Raw genomic sequence first — 19,734 nt, 5'->3', positions numbered from 1 at the left:
CCTCCATGTTTTCGTTGTTTCTTGCTCGTGTTCACTTGACAAACTTGTGGGCAAAACGCCGACGAATTTTGCCGGCAAACAAGCTATTCGGAAACGCGCTACTAGGGCTAGACACCTCGAACCTACCGAGTCTCGCGAAGACGCGAACCCCCTTTCGCTTCACTTCTTAAATCCAGGAAAAACCTTCCCCATGGCTACATGTGGCGGTGGTCGAAGGCAACTCAGCTCACGACAGATGCCTCAGACTGAGGTTCCATGCGGAAAGGAAACGCGAAAACGGGGAACGCGCGGCGCACGTCGCACTGAGACCATCAGAGCGACTAAAGCCGAAGACGTGCTTTCCATCATGTCACCGGTTTTGCGTCGAATGGATTTTGAGCCTTTTGGTCTCGTCTATTCTTAAGGTTGGAGAAAGCGCGGAAAAGCGCGGAACCTCACTGCATGGCCCCAGTTGAGACGCCAGGACTGCCGCAGGATTCTGCACGGTGTCGCCATCCATACTCCTGTTTTCGCTCTTTTGCTTTCCTTCCGCTTTAAAACAATGCTTGCCTTACCTCATTGCATTCCGTAGAATATGCCGTCTGACCCAGCCATGGATCTGCGACGTTCTCCGCGTACGGCAGACCCGGGACCGCTGAGTAAAACGCATTGTCTTCGCTTGAAGATTCCGTTTCAGCCCGCAGATCCTCAGGAATCCGCAAGCGAAAGGCCTTAGGCGCCAGGTGGACAAAGTCACTCCGGTTAGCACGAAGAAAAGCAAAAGCCTCCGCCTGCAGAAAACAGCGGCACTTCCGCGTCGCCTGTTTTGCCGCCTTTCGGGCCTCCACGCTTGCCATAGAATCTTGCGTTTGGAGGAGATTCGTATAAATTACAATGTTCAGACGTAAAAAGTTTAAAGCACCCGCACACGGATATATTAGTTACATTTGTATCTTGCAAGCTTGATCTGTATATATGCATGTATTACATTTCTATACATGTGCTTCTATGTTACAACTCTCTGTGCATATACATGCATACATTGTTTGTCTGCGGATAACGCAGCGAATACCTTTTTGTATCTGTACATTCAAATAGGAGTGCATGGTCCTCAGCCATGCTTTTTAATGTTTCAGATCCTGCGTCGCGCTTCCTTCTGGGGCATTTGCCTTCCAACCTCGATTACCTTCGCATCTTGGATCTGCGCCACTGTGGGAGCATAGGCTTCCAGAAACCGAACGTACATCTTCCAGATTTGCCACTTGTTCCACGCTGTCATCTGAAGCAAGACGTGTAAGGCGAAATGACAAACAGTGGGTGGTCATTTAGAACCTCACGTTTTCCAAGCGAGGGAGACAACTTTCAGTTTCAGTGGGCGCTTATCAGTTGTTTGGATGTACCCTCGAAAATGGGGCACGAAAAGCGGAGCGTCGACACTCTGCCCAGAGTTTCCCGTCCTCTTGAACTGAGACTACAGGAGCGAGGCAAGAAACGAATCCGTTATGCGCATTTCGAGTCAACGATCGACTATGAACGTTGAACCTCCGGAAGAACAGACGAATGCGTTGTGACCTTTCAAACCAATCATCTGCGGGTCTCTGTACTGGTTTCTGCGGAGCCCCTGTAAAACAGCCCCGGAAAACCCGAGGCTCCGTCCGTATTTGTGCGGATAGCGTTTTAAAGGAGTCGCATTAACAATGCGACATACTTTCTCCTTTCTAATTTGCCGTTACTTCTATCGCCTTCATTTTCACGTACGCGCCGGCGTACATAAAGGTCACAAAATGTGCTGGATACGGGCATACACATGGGGATTCTGTCTTGAGAAAGGCGCGTTCTGAGTGTGCCTAGCTTGTCTACTCTTAGTTTGGGTGTGGCATGTGGCTAATTGAAAAGGTGGACGATCCCATGAGCCGTTCCGATTCAGAACTCTCGTTTACTTGTTGGTTGAACCGGACCTACCTCTGCGTTTTTAAGAGCCTCCGCGAAGTACGGACTTGCAGAGGAGAACATTCTTTCTGGGTCCCCCTTGTGTTTAATCTGGAGAAATCGAATGAGCAACTGAAGGAGGCAAACGCTCTTGGGAAGCGCGGCCAGGGCTTTACTTAAGCAGCTTCTGAAAAGAAAAAGACAAAACAGAAACGGAAGCGAAAGTGGGACTTGCGACAATCCACTCAATCCGCTGCTGCTTCCAGGTTGCCCTCACTCCCAGTGAATTTTTTCAAGGACTCACGATTTGCCAGGATCGCTCCTAGGATATATTGTCCAGCTTACGAGATATACATGTAGAAAACACACGAATAGAGGTGCAAAAGAGATATATCGTTTTCAGTATCGCTAAAGCCCATCGATTTATCCTTGTCTGTTTATATGTGTAGACGCATCAGAGTGTTTTCACGTAATGTCGTATTGTGTGTGCGTGTGTGTCTTGTCTGTTGGATGTGCCGTAGGGTGGGACATAGAGAACGACGCCGGCTGCTGTTTGAAGCCATTCACAATGCGTTGACGCCACCTATGCATGCATACAACTTTCCATTTGTCTTACACGCTTTGATTGACGTTCCCTTGGACATAAAGGAGGAAATTGGCTTTCTGCAAATACAGCATTTCACAGCAATGCTCCTGGGCACCGAACCGGACCAGACCTTCGTCGTAGAGCTGCAAGACTCGGTCGATTTCGCCTCGGCGTCGCTGGTAGCTTATCCACCCCAGATAGTATTTCAAGTAGACCGGAGAGAGTGGGGGTCTTGACAGAGAGAAAGCAAAAACAGAGGAGACAATGAAGACAAACTCTCACTCTCCGGAACGGAAAAAGGCTCTCACGACGTCTGATCCGCTCTCAGCATCTCGAGAGAGGAGCACGAAGCGGGAGGACACAAGAATCAGCAAAAAGTGGGGGCGAGAGTCTCGATGCAGCCCAGGCACACTCCCGAGAGAAAGAAAAGGATCGGACAGAGTCGTAGAGGGAACCACGGCACAGCTATGTAAACGGTGAAAGCATCACCGGACGAGTGCCCGCCGACGAAACTCTGTGGTCGAGTTGTGTCAGACCATTCAAAAGAGCATAACCCACGTGTTGACAGGACAAAATGGTCACCCTTTTGCCTGCCTGTTCCCACTGATTACTAGAACACGAGAGGTGAAGAAAACGTTTGCTGTCCGATTATCCCAGCTGCTTCCGCCCTGGTGGCGGCGAACCCTTGTCAGGGCTGTGTTTTGATTTCTTTCCATCTTTCTTGAAAGATGGCAAATGTTTTGATTTGAAATGAGGTAGAGGTCTTCAGCAGAACCCAGGGGCAACTGCCGAGACCCGACGTGGTTCTGGGGCATCGCATTTCTCCAGAGTACGAGGGCAGTGACAAATGTCTTGAGGTGCACATTCGTAGAGCCAGGCCAGCGAGGTGTTTATTACGAGTCAAAAGGCCGGAGAAACGCGTTGAAGAGTTTCCTGACGCTTCTGTGCACAAAGAGACCTACTCCAGCAGCCGATTGTACGCTTGTGTCGCTTCATCAAATTTTCCCAGGCGCTCCGCTGTCAGTGCGTATGCGAATGCAATGTCTCGCCTGTGAACGTTCATCAAATCCAACGAAACAAGGTAGTTTCCGTGCATGTGACGCAACTCGGAAGTCACGTCTCTCTGAAAGCCGCATATGCTCACACAGAGCTGGTGTCGGACTTCGTACAATCACTCAGGCTTTTACTCGACCGGATTCTCTTCGAATGTCAAAAGGAGAGCTCCTGAAATAACGGTTTTACTCGCGTGGATTCATGAGAAAAACTTCACGTAGAGAGTGTGGTACGCATAATACGAGTTTCGCCGCTACAACGACCTGTGTTGGCTTCTGAGATTGATGGCTTGAGAGGCATCGAGATAGACCCAAAAGTGTTGATGGCACTTTCTTGTGTTAGTTGTGCATTGGAAGATGCGTTTAAGATAGCATTTTCGAGTGGGGAGGAAGTCGCCCGAGAAAGTGCGAAAATCACCGCGTTGCAGATCTTCAGTGGTTGAGTTCCTCATTGCTCTCACTTCTCGCTTCTACGTCCCTTCGTCGATTTGCCTATGCCTTCGTCGAGACTCCCACGAAGAACTGGTCTCTCTCAACACTCAATGTCGAAAGTGAAGAACCAACGCGCACCGCCAGAGTGTCACTTGACAAGGGAAATTGTTTCACGCCCCTGCCTTTTCTCTGTTTTCTCAGTTCGATTGTTGTACCTTCTCTTCATAATAGTGTAAGCACCTCTGTGGAGGAGGTTAAGTGCTTCCTCAGGCTTCTTCTCCTCAATGAGTTGCTGGGCGAAGCGTTGCCAAAATTCGAGATAAGACGCACAGACCTCCAAACACCGCTCGCGGAGCATGGCCCTTCTCTCTGGAGTCCCCTGACGGTAGTCGACGCACAAACAAGAACGATGACAAATATGCATGCTTCTTTCCACGCCGCACGCCTACAGATGTTGATGCATGCGTGTTGCGTGCAAACGTAGGGATATATGCGTTATGCGGTTATCTAATATAGTTACACAATTCCTATGTCAGCGTACGTCTGTGTGGATGAGGGTGTACAAAAATGAGGACAAGCGCCAACTCTTCCCAATATGCCGGAAGAAGCAAAGTGTCTTGTTCTGCCCGCCCTCGGCAGAAACAAAACGGAACACACATGTCGATATATGTTTTGTTTCTACACATACATGATACGATGCACCCAAAGCGAAAGTACACGCATACGCCCGTAGACTGTTCGTTCAGGTAGGGAGAGGGTATAGTTATATACCGTAGATTTAACCCGATCTATCCTTACGTACACACTATACTGGGATGCACGCTGAAATGGCGCCGCAGACGTACGCGGCCACATGTATCCCTACGTAGACGATTATTTAGTGGCTAGGGTGGTGGGAGGCAAGGTAAACGCACATGCTGGTCTTCAAAGTCGAGGTAATCTCTCCAAGCTTGCACACGCTGAGGCGTCAGCGGGTCCGGATGCCAGAACCACCTGTGCGCCTGAACATGCCGACACCCCCCAGAAGACGACGCAAAACAAATGAGGGAAGAAACCAGGGCGACGAGAGAAAAGAGAGGGCAAGGCACACGACATACAACAGACGGAAATGGAAGGAACAAGCAGATGTTGGGCCAAGCGACCAGCGACGTTGCAGCAGGGAAGACAGAGACGCAAGGGAGTAGCGTGCGGCTAACAAAAAGAAGAAAAATCCCAAGTAAGAGAAAAACCAGAAGACATGCGCAACGCCATGAGTAGGGTGATGCAGCAAGCAACCCTCTCCCTTCTTTGAAAGACTGTTTCTTGTCTGCATACGCTTTGAAACGTGCTCCGCTGCCGCTGTATGTTCGGAGTTACAGGCAACTGAACCATTCGTTTCGATACATTGTTCTCCTTTCTTGCTTTTGCCCCGGAACCCATTTCCAAGAGAAGGCACCTCACCCCTTTCTCAAAGGCCAGACGTGCAGCCGCTTGATGTGCAGTTTCTGCAAAGAGCTTCTCGCGTACCGCCCACCCCGCTTCGTCGACTGCGTGCTGACTTGTGAACGAAGCCACTGGAAAAAAGCACAGAAAGGGAACCCAGAAGAAACAAGACTGCGATTGGCGTGCATGGCCCGAGCATGGCTTCTGTTTTTGGACTTCCGATGGAGGGAAAGGAAAGCGGGCTTATAATCGCTCGAAGACAAAGGCTCCGTCTACTTTGGCGGCGGCAGGGCGGTTAGCGGAGGACAAAATGGGGAAAGGCGCGAAAACGGAAAAATTCAACTCTCGTAGTGTTTTTGTTAGAAGCCTACTGATGGATAGTCAGGTGGTGCGTCTCGCTTACTTGCTGTTTTTATTTGTTCGCGGTTCATCGTATCCGCTTTCTCTTTTTCTTCTGCATCTTGGGTAGCCGCAGTTGACGCGTCCACAGTTTTCCCCGATGCCAGTCGCTTCTGTTCAAGTAGATGCAGATACAACCGCCGCATCTCTTCATCGGTGAGAAGGTCCGTGATTTCCAGTGGCTTACAGGCTTCTTCGTCAACCAAACCTGCGTCCAGCAGACCAACGTTGGGTTTTCCGCTCGCCGACGATGTCTCATCTTTGCCAAGCAAAGACTTGAACCGCTCCCACGCGAGGTCCAGAGACTCTAAGGGGGTGGAGTGTAACCTGTGGTACATGAGCCGAAGCTACAGAAAAGAAAAGGAAGCACAAGGAGAAGGGCGAGAGCGGAAAGAAGTTCGTACTCCCGTTCATCGTTTTTAATGACAAAGCAATTCAAAACATCAGTCTCGACCTCCGAAATAGGGTGCGTGTCACTGGTGATCCACCATACGGGACTTAAGAAACAAACACTCCACGCCAACACATAAATGTACATTCAGGCTAGGTTCAGTTTTTGCTGGCGCATTTCCGGACTCAACGGAAATAAGCATATATATATATACTTGTTCTTTGGCGCATGCTAGCGAATTCGGCGACGTTAAACAACGAGAAAATAGGGGTATTCATCCGTCTATATGTTCAGAAAGTTTTTTATAGATCTATCTACCTATACATATATCCATATATATATATATATATATGGATTGATCTCGTTGTTCGTATGGTGACTCACGCGTTGAATGGCCGCCTCTCTGCGCCGTGTTGCATGTATTTTCAGCTCCTCTCTCCTCAGAATGTCCGCGACATCGTTCGGTTCATCCACGTGCTCCCCGTCATCAGGTTGTTGCTGGACGCTCAGAGCCAGACGTCCACATGCTTCTTTGTACTCGTTTTCGTCGAAGTCCAGAACCGCTTGCCACAGCGGCCATGCCTTCCAATGCAGCCCTGCCTAACAAACCGAAACTCCCCCGCAAAAAAGTCGGCATTCAAACTGATAACGATAGATGCGAAGATTCAGTCGTATAGGTGTCTGCAGATGTACAGAGATGCATGGCTTTTACCCAAGCTACAAGTTGCCTTCTGTTCTTTTTGGTCGATGCTCAAAACGTTCCGATGCAACCAGCACACACTTCAAATCGGAATCAGTCTGTATTTGAGACAGGTCGTTATGCGTGCGCATACAGTGGCGTATATATGTAGTAGATGGACACGATGCATCTATGCGCATGCAAATATAAAAACATGTGTAATGGTAAAAACGGTTCTAGTTCTCCAGACCGCGATTGATGCTTGTGGTAAGTGGATCTCTGCATGGAGTTTTCTTTACATACCGCCTGCACAGCTTTGTCCATAGTTACGCGTGTCGCTTCTTTGGTCAGACTGCATGCTTCTTTCATCCACTCCAGATACGCGACCCAAATCATGGGATTGTGGCCAACAAATTCACATGCCCGCTCCAGGACCTGAACAAACACAGAAAATGGAGTTTTCCCTTGCAATTACGAGCCTCCTCGCGTGGATCCTGCCGTTCACACGGTGGAGTCGGACCCCGTTTTCAATGGCCCACTACTGTATGAAATTTCGTGCCCACGCAAATACACAGATAAAAGTATCTCCATACCCGCCCGCCTACACGTATACGCACCAGTAGTCGTCTAGATGGGTTTCACTGATATGTCGATAGCCACACATCGGTCAATCCATCTCGAGTGCTGCCGGCCTAGCCACACAACTGCATAGATGCATACATCTGCAAGCATATATATATATATATATATATGTACGTATTTATATGTTTTAAAACCATCTTGCTATGCGTTTTGTATGCGTGCTGGCCTATCTGGACTTTTGGCCCATACGAGGACTCTGTCTATCTATATCGCCTGCGGAAATGCTGATTTACAGAACGCGCCATCACTCTACATGCACAGCTCCGTCGCTTTGTTTAGTGGTAGACGGTCTCAACGGAAGAGATGAAAACCTGTGTTTCCCAACGAACTCTGCATTCAGTTGTCTAACCTTCCGTTTATTCATACCTACTCCCCTCTCACGCTATCGCATTCTCCCTCGCTTTAGTGCTTATTTACGGGTGTGAATTTTTGCAGCAGTCAACTGCGACAGACGCCGAGGTGGTTCCCCGGCATATCCGGATCACTCACGCGCTCTGCGTCGGGCCAGCTACGTCTTTTTTCGATGTGGAATTTGCCCAGCTTTTTCCAGTAACCGAACAAGAGAGGAAACTCAGACAGAATTCGCTCCAAAGCAGATTCGTAGTCATCCAGCCTGTCCTGGAGCAACGGAACAAAGCACGTCGCCCCGCAACACACGCAGAGACTGTTTTCCAGCCTCTAAACATTTGCCTGTTTATATATCTGTATCTATATATATATATATATAAATATGTGTAAGCAAATATTCAACGCTATAGACAGATGTCAGATGCCCGGGCTGATAGGTAGACAGGTAAAGGCGATCCTCCGAAAAAAATACCTGCAATTTGACAATTTAATACATCAATAATTTATATAGTTACAATCTTACATCAATATTCGTCCAGACGTACTCACAGAGACGCACGCATACTATCATACATCCATACAGTATGTGTTACGTACACGTTTCCGTCCTTGCATACATCAGCATATACAATGATTGTGCTTGCAAGAATACGTAGATATTTGCATATATATGTTTATTTGTGTTATGGTATGCGCCATTGTATGTGATCATATGCAAGTCTACAGTGGTGCGTATTTACCGTATGGGATAGGGCGGTGACAAGTTGCTGCGAGGCTTCGTAGTCATGAGGATGCTGATCTACTCGCTTAAGAAGAGCGCTGATCAAGTCTTCGTCCTGTTCACTCTCTTGGACGCCACGTGTGGAGTCTTCTTCCCCTGGGAGAGAAGGCCACTTGCAAAAACCGACAGTGATTGGTTTCCTGGAATGTCACAGAAGTGTCTTTCGCACGGGCGAATGCTGAGGTCTTTCTACAACCAGAACGCCGACAGAGCGCCCCGGTATGCAGCTGGAGCCTCACCGTCGTCTCCCAAACGCCAGAGGCATTTCACATTCTCAAGCATACATGTGCATCTTTACACTGGCATATGTAGACATGCATATGCATGTTTATTTCTATATAATTTTCCCGTATTCATAAAAGTGCCACATCTCTTTACAGACAATACCTGTATATATACGTGTAGGTAAACATAGATTTCACTGCGAATCAAACAGCCTGACAAGGGAGCCAGGCGTTCTTCGGTTATTCCGTTTCGTTGCTTTCTTCTAGCGTTCACGGATCCTGATTATGGCTCAGTATCTTTCGATGTTTCCTCTAGTTTTCCCCTTGATCTGTTACCTGCGGGAGCTTGCTTCGGACCAGCGTTCGCGGCGTGTTCAGTGTCCGACTTTTCCGCAGGAGGCTTGATGCCGGCGTCCACATCCACAGAGGAGAAGTACGAGCCGTCACAGGATTTTCGTCTCTTTTCTCTGTGAGGAAAGCACGCATTCTGCGTGCCGACGGTGTGTTGTTCCTCCACATTCTTCGAGCCCGTGTCCCTCGCGTTTTCCTTGTCTGCGTCTTGCGCCAAAGGGTCTCCTTTGCTTTCGGTCTCCGCTCCAGTGTGCACAACTTGCTGCCGCACGGCAGAGTAGAACTTGGCTGCGGCTTCCCAGTCTGTCGCCCCGGCCGTCCCTCGCGCCTGCGCGCTTGCCTGCGCCGGGTGTGGTGAAACAGGTCACGCGAAAGCGAACCTCAGAACGCCAAAGGGAGAGGCGGGAGCTTTTCAAACCAGAGAAAAAGAGTTGAGAGTGACACAAGTCCCTGCGCACACGCTTCAGAACTTGCGGAGGCACTGTCCGGTACACGAAGAGGCTGTTTTTAATCATGTACACAACAAGAAAGATGCGAACTGACCTACCTGTGTTCAGGTGTGCACATACACAGTTCAATCCTGATATGGAAAAACATCCTCTATGAAGCCATTTACATATATCGCAGTACGTGGGCGTATACATATGCGCGTGACATACGCATGTATCTCTATCTGTATATAGAGATAGAAATATGTCTGCATACAAATACAGGTATATTTTCTCCTGCGTGCAAAAATCGATGTATACCCAGACATAAATGACTCTCTAAGTGTAGAGATTTAAGCACTGTGTGGGGATTCGTATGGATCGCGTGACTGGAGACATGTAACTCGATTTCGTTGCCGGACTGGGGAGAAGAGAAGAGGGGACTACTCGACTGCGTCACACGAGCAGAGATGTGAGGGCATGAAATGAAACCCGAAGCTTACAGGTCCAACAAACATTGCGTCGATTTGGGTGAGCGATCGAAACGAAGACACAGCGCGGTCCCAGACCGCTGTCTAGGCTTGGGAGAAGTCGTCCTTCCTCGACTTCGCAAAACATCCGTAATCGTCTGTCAGTCTAGAAGTCCACGCTGGGAAGTCCTCTCACCCGCGCGCCAAGCACTCTTTCGTAGACTCTCTCCGGCTAGGTTATGAGAAGCAGCGACACTTTCATCAGAGGAAAAAGGACGAGGAATCCCTCGCGAGTGTGTGAGTACACAAAACGAAGACGGAACGACTCGTGTGAGGGCTGTGGAAGGGCCGGTTTCGTCAAAAAGCAAGCATGTCAACCCACTCTGTAACGCGAGTCAGAGCCTATGGAGGGGGGGGAGGCACTGTAATTACGCCTCTTTGACGAGACAGGAACGACAGAAATACCTGCGAGAACGCGTTTTCTCATCAACAGTTTGTCCCGGCCGTGTAGCCCTCTTTTTGAAAGACAGGGACCCAAGTGGTCGTGACGCACCAGTGGTTTTCTTTAAGGAAAGACAGACAGAAGCTAAGACCTCAAACAGAAACGTAGAGACCCGCTCTGTTGTTTGCTCGACACACAGCAAAAACCAAGTCACCGAACCCTCTTCACTTTTGACCCCGCGTCTTCCCCTTTTGAGAGCAGAGGAGTGGAGGCTCACTCCTGACACGAGGTGTGTTGCTCCTAGACAAAGTGAAAGGAAGTCTGTGTTTAGCCATGCACTTTCAGAAAAGAGTCAACCGTCGTTTGTTCCACTAGCGGAAAAAACTGAGCAAGGCCATGCGCGCGCGAGAGACGTCTCTTTGGGCATCCGTCTCTCCTGCTTTTCACCGCTGTCTGAAGGGAAGAACGCAACGCTTCGCCCCCTGACACGGTTCGACGGAAAAGACCAGAGCGTGAAGTCTCTTCTCTTTGGAGAGCGAAAACCAGCAATGGTCTCCAGGTGTCTTCTCTGTCCGGCACCTGGCAGGACCGACTGAATTTCATGCTCTGATCGAGAGCAGCAAAACGGGAGAATCGACAGCCTCACTCTTACCGATGAAAGGAGATATCGTCTGTCTCGCGTCTTCAAAGCCCCTCTCTCTGTGCCTCCAGCGAAACCCTAACACTATGGAGACAATACTACGCGTGCAAAAAAGCACAAAGGGCTGAAAAACAGATGTGTAGCCTGTATATATATATATAAATCGGCATACGTGCATACAAATACATGTATGCATGTGTGTGTAGTTCGATGGACTTTCTGCGCCTGTAAATAAAGAAGCCTAGTGAAGAGCGTTTTAACCGTAAGGAAAAGCGCTCGATCCGACGAATCGGGCTTTCTCAGCTGCGAGTGGATGCGGCCACATCGAGATTTCGCTTCGCGCGGAAGAGAGATCTTCCTAGCCGACCGAGAACGCTCTTCGACTGTTGCGACAGACGTCGTTGTTCTCGTTCTCTCGTCCGTCCTCCCTGTGTCCAAAACAGGAACGCCAACCTATCCCCCTTCGTGTGCTGTCTCAGGCAACACCAGGAAGCAGCGCGAGGACCTTAAAACGTTTGCGTTCGAGGCAGTGCACGTGGCGTCACGTCGGATATCTACCGTTTTCAAACGGGGAAAAGACAAAGTGTTCGTTTGCCGTTCTCCCCCATCGAGTACGGAGTGTCCCCACCGAGAGTTCCGCGCGCGGCCTCGCGAAAAGAGAGGCCGAGCGGCGAGCCGGACACGCGCGCACAACCTGAACAAGCAATCCCGCACAGACGCATGCTCGCAGGTTTCTTTCTCTGGGCTGCCGATTGCGATTGGAGCCGAGAAACAAGCGGATTCTGCCTTTTTCATTGCAATCTCGATGAACGAGTGGAGAGGAGCAGATATATGCAAGACCAGTTCCTACGTGTCCCTGCGGTGCTCTCTTCTTGGAACACGGCCAAGAGGTGACCCGATCGAGACACAAACACATTTGGACACACGCATCTCGATGACCTCACGCAACCGCTCCCCTGCATCTTCTTTTCCGGGCCTTCTCCCGCCGAGCGGTAACACAGTTCTCCTGACGGTTTCCAATTAAAGGCAAAGCAAACCTTCTACTCCGTTTTGATAACGGATCGCTATTTTTTCGCACCGCGTCCTGTTACTCGCGTGCCGATGTTCTGTTCTCACCGTGAGGGACAAGAAGACAAAGCTTCCCACTGTCTTGCGCTTCTGTGAGGCCGCAGGCGGCAACACTCGCAACGCCCTCCTTCCGTTCCCGCGCAAGTTACCTCCCTCCCCATACGATTTTCCCATCTTTTTCCTTAAGCCCCGCATCTTCGTCAGCCTCTGTTTCCACGTCTTTCGTGTTTTCTAATCTCCTCTCTTGTTCTGCGTGTCCTCCATCACCTTTTCTTTTTTGAAGGTTTCCCCCCCCGGAGCCAAGTTTCTTCCTTGCTCCTTTCTGACCCCCCCCCCGAGGTCCCGCGCCGTTTCCGCCTTTTTTGGGTTTGGCGCCTGCTCAAATTCAAAGGTGACCAGAGAGCCGCGTTCTTCGATTCCTGGTCACATTTAAAAATGTGCTTCGCACAATTCAAAGTGCATTCGTTTCCCTTTTCTAACCCGTAGGCTGGCGCGTGTGCGTGTACACGTGCTGGTAGACACCGTCCCGCTACACCGCGATACGTAGGCGAACAGGAGGCGCTCAGTTGAAACACGTTAGAGGAACCTGTTCTCGGCAGAGGTGAAAAGAAAGCTGCCTATCGAAAGGTCGCTGCATCTGGCTTGGAAGGTTCTGTGTATTTCCGGACATTTAGGTTTTTCATGGCGTACGAGCGCGATTCCAGGGGATTTCCGTCGCTCCGCTCCCGGGCGTGCCCGCTTTTTTGAAAAGAAACATCTCAAAGCGTTGCAAGTTCGCACACGTGCCCTCACTGTCCTATTTCTCTTATCAGTCGATGTAAAGGGAGAGAAGACTGGTCGGCTCGAGTGTGGTGTGATGTCTCGGTGTCACAAGCCGGGAGAGCTAAAAGGCGCACCCAGACACTTGTAAATACGCATTTCTTTGCGCAGGCCTGTGTACGTACAGCTGCGCACCAAAGACGGAATTTCGCACAAATGTTTCCGTCTACATCTCGCTCTCGTCCGCGCCATCACGTCTACGGGTGACTGTAGAGGAAAAGGAAGTGAAGCGAGACGAAAAGCTTAGACGTGAGAGGTGGGACCAACAGGTTGACACTCTTCCGAAAAAAAGGCGACCAGCTGTTTTACAGATCTTTGTGTCTTCAAAACATACACGGAGTTCTGTGTCGATCCACCAAATACATACATCTATATGTGTTCATGTATATGTATAGCGAGTAGGAGAGTCGGCGCTCATTTTGGTCCACCGCGTGAAGATGCATGTGCGACTCGCTTTGGACGGTATTTGAAGATTGAGCGTGCCATCTCATGTAGACTCACATTTCTTTTTTGACGCGTCGCAGGAGGGTTCTTCTAGGTGTGTGTCTGTATACCCGGGCAGAGGGACCGGAGCGCATTTTGTTGCGTGTGCGCTCGGGTGTCTTTTTGAGCCGCCAAAGCGCCGGTGGTGTTTCGAAGATTGCTGCCTTCGACAAAGGCGTCCATTCCGCTGCGTCGGGGAGCGCGTTCTCGAGCTCTCTTCCGGGCGTTTGAGGCAGCCGAGCAACGGTCGAGCCGTCCGCTGCGTGTGTGTGTGTGTGTGTCTATCTTTTCGCGAACTTTTCGTTTTTCTCCCGCCCTTGTTCCACGATGTCCACAAAGTTTGACAAGAATGAGCAGTACTGCTCGCCCGAGGCCACGCGCTCTGGCGCCGCCCGCCACGGGTCTGGGGACAGCCTCGAAGATGTCTTGGACGACACTGTGACGACGATGGCGTCTGCCGATACACTCTACCGTTTTTCGCCCCCCTCCTCGCTGCCGTCGAGCTCCTCGTTCCATGCTTCTGCCTTCGCGCCTTCGAACTCGCCGGGTTCCTCGTCCTCCCTCACGCCCGCCTCGGCGGACCGCGAGACGCAGCCCGTCGAGGTCATCTACAAGACAGGCAGCTGCGGAAAAGCCGCTGCAGTCCCCGGGTCTCGCGAGATACGCACTGCAGAGGCGCACGCGATCACCACGCAAACTTCTGCGCTGTCCTCGGCGTCCACAGGGCCCTCGACGTCGAAGCCGGCGTCAGAGAGAGCGATGTCGGACGATGACAGACTGCATGCAGCCGTGGCGCCGGCGCTCGAGTCGGAGGGGACTCCCGGAGGCCGAGGCAGCCCGGCGAGTCTCGACTCCCGCGCAGAGCGCCGCATGCAGCCGGCGGTTTTCGGCTCGCCGTCGAGCTCGACGTCCGGTTTGGAGTCTCAGAGCCTGCTGGCGAAGCCTGGCGAGGGCTCTCGCCGCTCCTCGCACGACTCTGACGCGGGCGACGACAGCGAGTTGTCACCCTTTGTCGGAGGAGACGCGCGACACAGCGTCTGTGCCTACCAGAAGACGCGAGCGGTCATCGACATGCACGCCGTTCGCGGCGAGCAAGAAAAACGCCGAGCAGGGACAGCCTACTCCAGCGACGAGGAGTTTGACAGCGACGAAGAAACCTTTGCATCCCGCAGGGATGGTAGCTCGCTCCGAGACGTCAGCAGTCGCGGATCGATGCGCTCCATGGCCCGCGAGGAAGAACCGAGACGCAACCTCTGGGCCGTGACCAAGGGCATTCACGATGCCATCATGCGACGACTAGGTAAAACGCAGCCGCCCGCGCGCGGAAAACCCCACAGCGAGAGACAAAACTACCAAATTTCGCAGGCACAGAACGCAGCTGGAACGCGATTTGCTCGGAGAGCCAGAGAAACAACGAACGGCCCCCCCCACTGAGTGGCGACTCCTCACTGAGGGCCGATGCACACCTCGATCTCTCCTCTGAATCCTTTGATGTATGCATGTATTTAAATGTGTGGAGAGATGCGTTGAGACGCACTCTGGTCGAGTCACGCGGACTCGCTTTTCGCGATGGGGTGGGGAGGCTCGCGCGCGGCTGTTTCGCGAGGGTTCACATTTTCCCGTCGTCGCCTGTGCCGTCTCTGAGCTGTCTAAGCACCTTCACGACGCTCTTCTCGGCTCTCTGCTCGCGTGCGTTTGGTTTCTGCAGTGGTCATCTTCTCTTTCGTCGCGGTTGTCTCCTGCTGGGAACTCACGGTGAGTTTCATGTGTACAAGCACGGAGGTTCGCCTCGCCCACAAAACGCACCAACGACGGAGGTGTCGAGTCCCAGGGACTGGCAAGGCTCACCCATCTTGGCCTTGCAGCGCCTAGAACGTAGCCGATTTGGAATAAACTTAATCTCTAATAGGATGCTGAAATCCAACACTGGCGTCAGCTGTACATCACCTCTCGATGCTCCTAATACCCCTGTAGACGTAGAGTATATAATCCCAGCCCGAGCTTCTGGCTGGTACCTGCATGCGCGGCTCGGGCCGCGTCGCCGCCCGGTAGAGATGCGCTTCTTTGCGCGCAGCCTTCGCGGCCTGAGGCTCTGGGGGCGTACAGCACCACCCGGCTCTGGGTTTAAGTCTTATCCTGCGCTTTTTTGTGCTCCCTCTCAGGACGTTTGGGTTGCAGTACTAACAGAAGAAGAATCGATCAGCGAATTGATCTACTACGGCGGGATGCTGGTCATCTCCGTCGGGATGACTGTCGCCGTGCAGCTCTTCAAAAACCCCTCAAACTCGTTCGTGTTCGTTCTCTGTAAGCCTCCCGCACCCTACCGAGCGACAACGCAAAGTCTGGACTCCGCCTTGCGTCGACGCGTCAGGCATATACCCGCGTCTGTATAGAGAGACATACACTTTTGCATATGCATATCTATGCATAAGTCTGCATCTATACATATGTGTACATATGTCTGTATGTGCGGAGGTGTGCATAGATGATGGGTACGGGTACATGTCTCTTTCCAGTGAGAGACGCCAAGACAGATAGGAATGTCGAGGGGGGAGTCAAGAGAAGAGAGAGCGGCGTCGGCCTCCATACCATTCCGCTTCTGCTCGCCGTTCCTGTTTTTTTTCCAGCATCTCTGTTTTTGTTATCGACTCCCAGTGGTCTTCTGTGCTCAGTCTGGGTGTCTCCGATTCCGCTTTGTGCTGCTCCGCGCGCGTTTTGCAGCCGCCATTTTCTCTTTCTTTGCCGCCGTCGGAGGCTGGGGCTTCTTGGTAAGGAAATGCACACATTTTCTCTCACCGCTGGTAGAGAGCGAAATACCAACCTGGCTACTGGAAAGCTCGCGGAAGTGTGCAGATCTCAGAGATGCTTTTCTCCATGAATTTTGACATGCTGATGGCAAACACAGGACGTTTCTCTCACACAAGCGGATCCTTAGGCGCAAAGGTGGTGTGAAGGACTTCCGAATCGGCTTTCATTTGTCTCTCGCATAGCTTGAACATGGAAATGCGCCCAAGAGACACGCACTAAAGACACTAACGCACAGCTACATGTGAACATTATATATATATATATATATATATATGCTTGATACAGATCGCTATGCGGATGTGTGTCGGTACTTCCAGAGGTTCACCTGGGGATTCGTGAAATTGTATAGATACTTGCAAGGAAGACGAACTATGGCGGGATCTATCACCTAAATAATGCTTATAGATCACAGACACACTCACATCTTTTCCCCCATTTCTCTCTCTCTATATCTTTGTATCTGCATGCATGTATACATGTAGGTGGTGGTTGTGCTTTGTGAGGGTCTGTTGTATGTTGTGGCTCCGACAAGCACATTGGTTTTCCCAGATCTTTCGCATATGCCCCACGATAGGACGTGCCTTTGCTTGTTGCCTGTTCTCAGAGCGCGGTTGTCTATTTTGCGGCAGGCGAGAGCGTTGTTTTGCTGATCTTCTACTTCTTTTGTTTCTTCGCCGTCGCCGTCGCCTTTATCATTTGCTACATCTGGTTTTTCGATCCCGACTACACTGTCGATATCATTGGCAGTGTCTTTTAAAGCTCGATATCTACATGTACAGACGTACATTCATAAAAATTCAGATACATTACATTTGCATTTATTTGCGTTCATATTTTTTTAGATGTGCATCTGTGTATGGCCCCATGATTGCGTGCATGTGAGTCACAGCTGCACACTGCACGTGCACATGGCTGCGAGTCGCAGTTCAGTCGAATATGTGCGAAGCATAACGCAGCGCTTTACGTCTTGGGAGCGCAGCTCTGGGGAGGGTTTGCATTTGGCAGTGCCATGGCCCGCTTTCCTGCGCCAGGTCTTTAGAATCAAAAACCGAATTGTCGGCCTTTCTGCTTGTGAAAGAAACGCGGCGTCCTGCCCTAGCAGGACTAAAAAGTCTCCAAGCACGTGACAGGAAACACAGAGACACGAACACTCTCGCGGAAACCGACCACGCCACGAAATTGGCAGCCGCACCCAAGTCATATATATACATACATGTATACATAAATGTTTGTATAACTGCATGCAAACGGGTGTCGTTCATCAGGGTGTCTGGAGCGTGTTTTCTTCCTAGCCACACTTTAGCAGTCACGTACGCATCCAGGTTATATTCAGAGGCTGTCTTGTCTAGGTAGCGGCTGGACAGATTCGCCCAGACTGTCCCCCTGCGGTCTGATAAGAGAGACCGAGAGTTCCTGTTGCCACGCCCCCATTCGATTTCCCGCTCTCTCTGCTGATTCTCACCGGCTGACTCGACTCTGGGTCAAGTCACACGCACATCAAGCTATAGATCTGTATATCAATATGTGTGTTGAGCAAACTTGCAGAGACGTGCATATCCGATGTTTTTGCCGCGTTTCTGTCGGTGCTTGCATGCCTCCGACATTGCGCGGGCTCTGCTCCAGCGCACTGCTGAGAGGCTGCATGTCTCTTTTCTTCCAGTGCGTTTCGAGAAGAAAGCGACAGAGGCAATCAACATTCACAGAGTGTCGATTCTCGGGCGAGACTCGTCATCGCTGGGGAAACAGTAGCTGCAAGCGTTTCCTTTCCACGTGCACCACGACACTGGGCACTTGTCAGTTGCCTGCACAAAGCCTCTCTACCTAGGAGCGCTCGCGTCCTCCCCACCTTTTTGGAGAGAGTTGCGAAAAAACGCGTGAGCCCACAAGAGGCGCCGCGGTGCATGCGTTTGAGGCGAATCAGCGGAATCCCCGGTTCTCCGATGTTTCCTCGAGAGGAGATAGAAACGAAAAAGACCCCGGCAAACCGAAAACGCGCCTTCCATCTTGACCCGTGTGTGAGTAGGGAACAGAATTTCATGAACCTCCCTCGGGACTTCACGAAGAATCGCCAGGGAGCGAGCCTTAATTCTTCACAAAATGATCCCAAACAGGATGGTGGCACCCTAATGTCAAACAGACAACCGTCGGTGAGACGACCAAAGATTTCACGGGGCGTCAATCTCCTATCTCTTCTTATCTACAAGTTATACCGCCACTCAGACAGCCCTATGCATTCATACCCATCTATATATATATATATATATATGTATTTTCTGTGCATAAGTGTTCATGTGCAGGGTTTACAAGGAAACGTTACAGGACAGATGCCCACAAAGATGGCCAAGTCGTTCCCTTGCTCGACGCTCCGTCTCTTTTCTCACAAGTCGTAGGCCTCGTGTCAACTCCCTTCTTGCTGGCGGAGGCTCTCTCTCTCGCTTCCTCGTTCTCCCTTCTCGTCTCTCTCTGTTATTCCCCGCTTGCTGCCGTCCACGCGTATACTCGAACATATACATAAACACATATGCGGCCATATGTGCATGTAGAGAAATATAGGTATATGTGTAGTCCAGTAGGTACAGAAACAAGGAAGCTGCATGCGACCAGATGCATCTATCCGTTGAGTGTGGGGCAACCCGACGGTGCGTGGGCCAGCCGCCCGCTTGCCTTTTCGGGATTGCTGCCGCATGCCGTCGCTGTGACAATTCACGGGGCCTCAGATTTCTCACTTTTCCCAGCGATGTTCTTCTCGTCGGCGAACCCGAGCCGCTGCAGGCGCCACTGAAGCGCCTCGACCGTGTTGCGGGCCCAGGAGACAGTCTCCAGGACAGTGTGTTGCAGGTTCTCCACGTTCTCTTCGGCCGCAGCCAGCATCGCTTGCAGCTCGCCTTGTTGCTCCTCCAAAACTGAGAAACCAGGAAAAGACGCAGTTCCGCAGACACCCGAGGTTCTCAGCGTTGGGCACACGAAATCCGCCACTTGTTCGAGTCGACAGCGAAACAACTGCACGTCTCATGCGGCCACAGAAACCAAAACAGTCGTGCCGCTCTTCGACAGCGAGGAAACAGAAACGCTCCGTGTGTGGCTCTCGGGTGTCGCTGTCAATCAGGCAACCGTAACAGATAAGGCACGTACACATTTGAACGTATTCATATAGGGGAGAGAGGCGTGTTGTGTATGTTTGGCGGTCTGTTTCGGAGTCTCGCTCCCGTTGGAAGAGCGGGCGTCGGCTGTGCCGTTCAGTTTCGGTCTCACTGCAGACCCCTTCGGAATCCAGGCAGACTGCGCGAGGACGCATATCGCCTACTCCATTTTTTGTCGCCCTTCCCCCCCCCCCCCCCCCCCTCCCAACCCCCGTCTCCCG

The 19,734-nt window shown here is 51.2% G+C and overlaps 3 protein-coding genes across 3 annotated transcripts in view; 1 reads left to right on the top strand and 2 right to left on the bottom strand.

The window, feature by feature from the left end:
* Positions 1 to 533: 533 nt before the first annotated feature.
* On the bottom strand, positions 534 to 10,161 carry NCLIV_063530 (PRPF39 protein, related; the record flags this gene model as incomplete). Its single annotated transcript, XM_003885904.1, has 15 exons — positions 534 to 770; positions 1,166 to 1,258; positions 1,942 to 2,095; positions 2,525 to 2,725; positions 3,457 to 3,543; positions 4,194 to 4,357; positions 4,893 to 4,979; positions 5,419 to 5,531; positions 5,987 to 6,146; positions 6,575 to 6,790; positions 7,173 to 7,304; positions 8,001 to 8,129; positions 8,600 to 8,736; positions 9,201 to 9,555; positions 10,147 to 10,161. The coding sequence occupies 15 exons, from the start codon at positions 10,159 to 10,161 to the stop codon at positions 534 to 536; spliced, it is 2,280 nt and encodes a 759-aa protein (XP_003885953.1).
* Positions 10,162 to 13,892: 3,731 nt separating this feature from the next.
* Positions 13,893 to 17,130, top strand: NCLIV_063520 (conserved hypothetical protein; the record flags this gene model as incomplete). The annotated part of the gene is made up of 5 exons (XM_003885903.1): positions 13,893 to 14,865; positions 15,274 to 15,320; positions 15,728 to 15,869; positions 16,287 to 16,333; positions 16,978 to 17,130. 5 exons carry the CDS (start codon positions 13,893 to 13,895, stop codon positions 17,128 to 17,130), a joined length of 1,362 nt encoding a protein of 453 aa, XP_003885952.1.
* A 1,946-nt stretch (positions 17,131 to 19,076) lies between these two features.
* NCLIV_063510 (GH23102, related) overlaps positions 19,077 to 19,734 on the bottom strand; it is a gene marked incomplete at both ends in the record, with an annotated part of 4,491 nt that continues 3,833 nt past the window's right edge. Inside the window, one exon of the mRNA XM_003885902.1 lies at positions 19,077 to 19,276. Coding sequence (XP_003885951.1) covers positions 19,077 to 19,276 — 200 coding nt within the window. The remainder of the gene's footprint in view (positions 19,277 to 19,734) is intronic.

The sequence above is a fragment of the Neospora caninum genome, chromosome XII (assembly GCF_000208865.1).
Source record: "Neospora caninum Liverpool complete genome, chromosome XII".
Lineage (NCBI taxonomy): Eukaryota > Apicomplexa > Conoidasida > Eucoccidiorida > Sarcocystidae > Neospora > Neospora caninum.
This window is presented reverse-complemented; position numbering and strand designations above follow the sequence as displayed.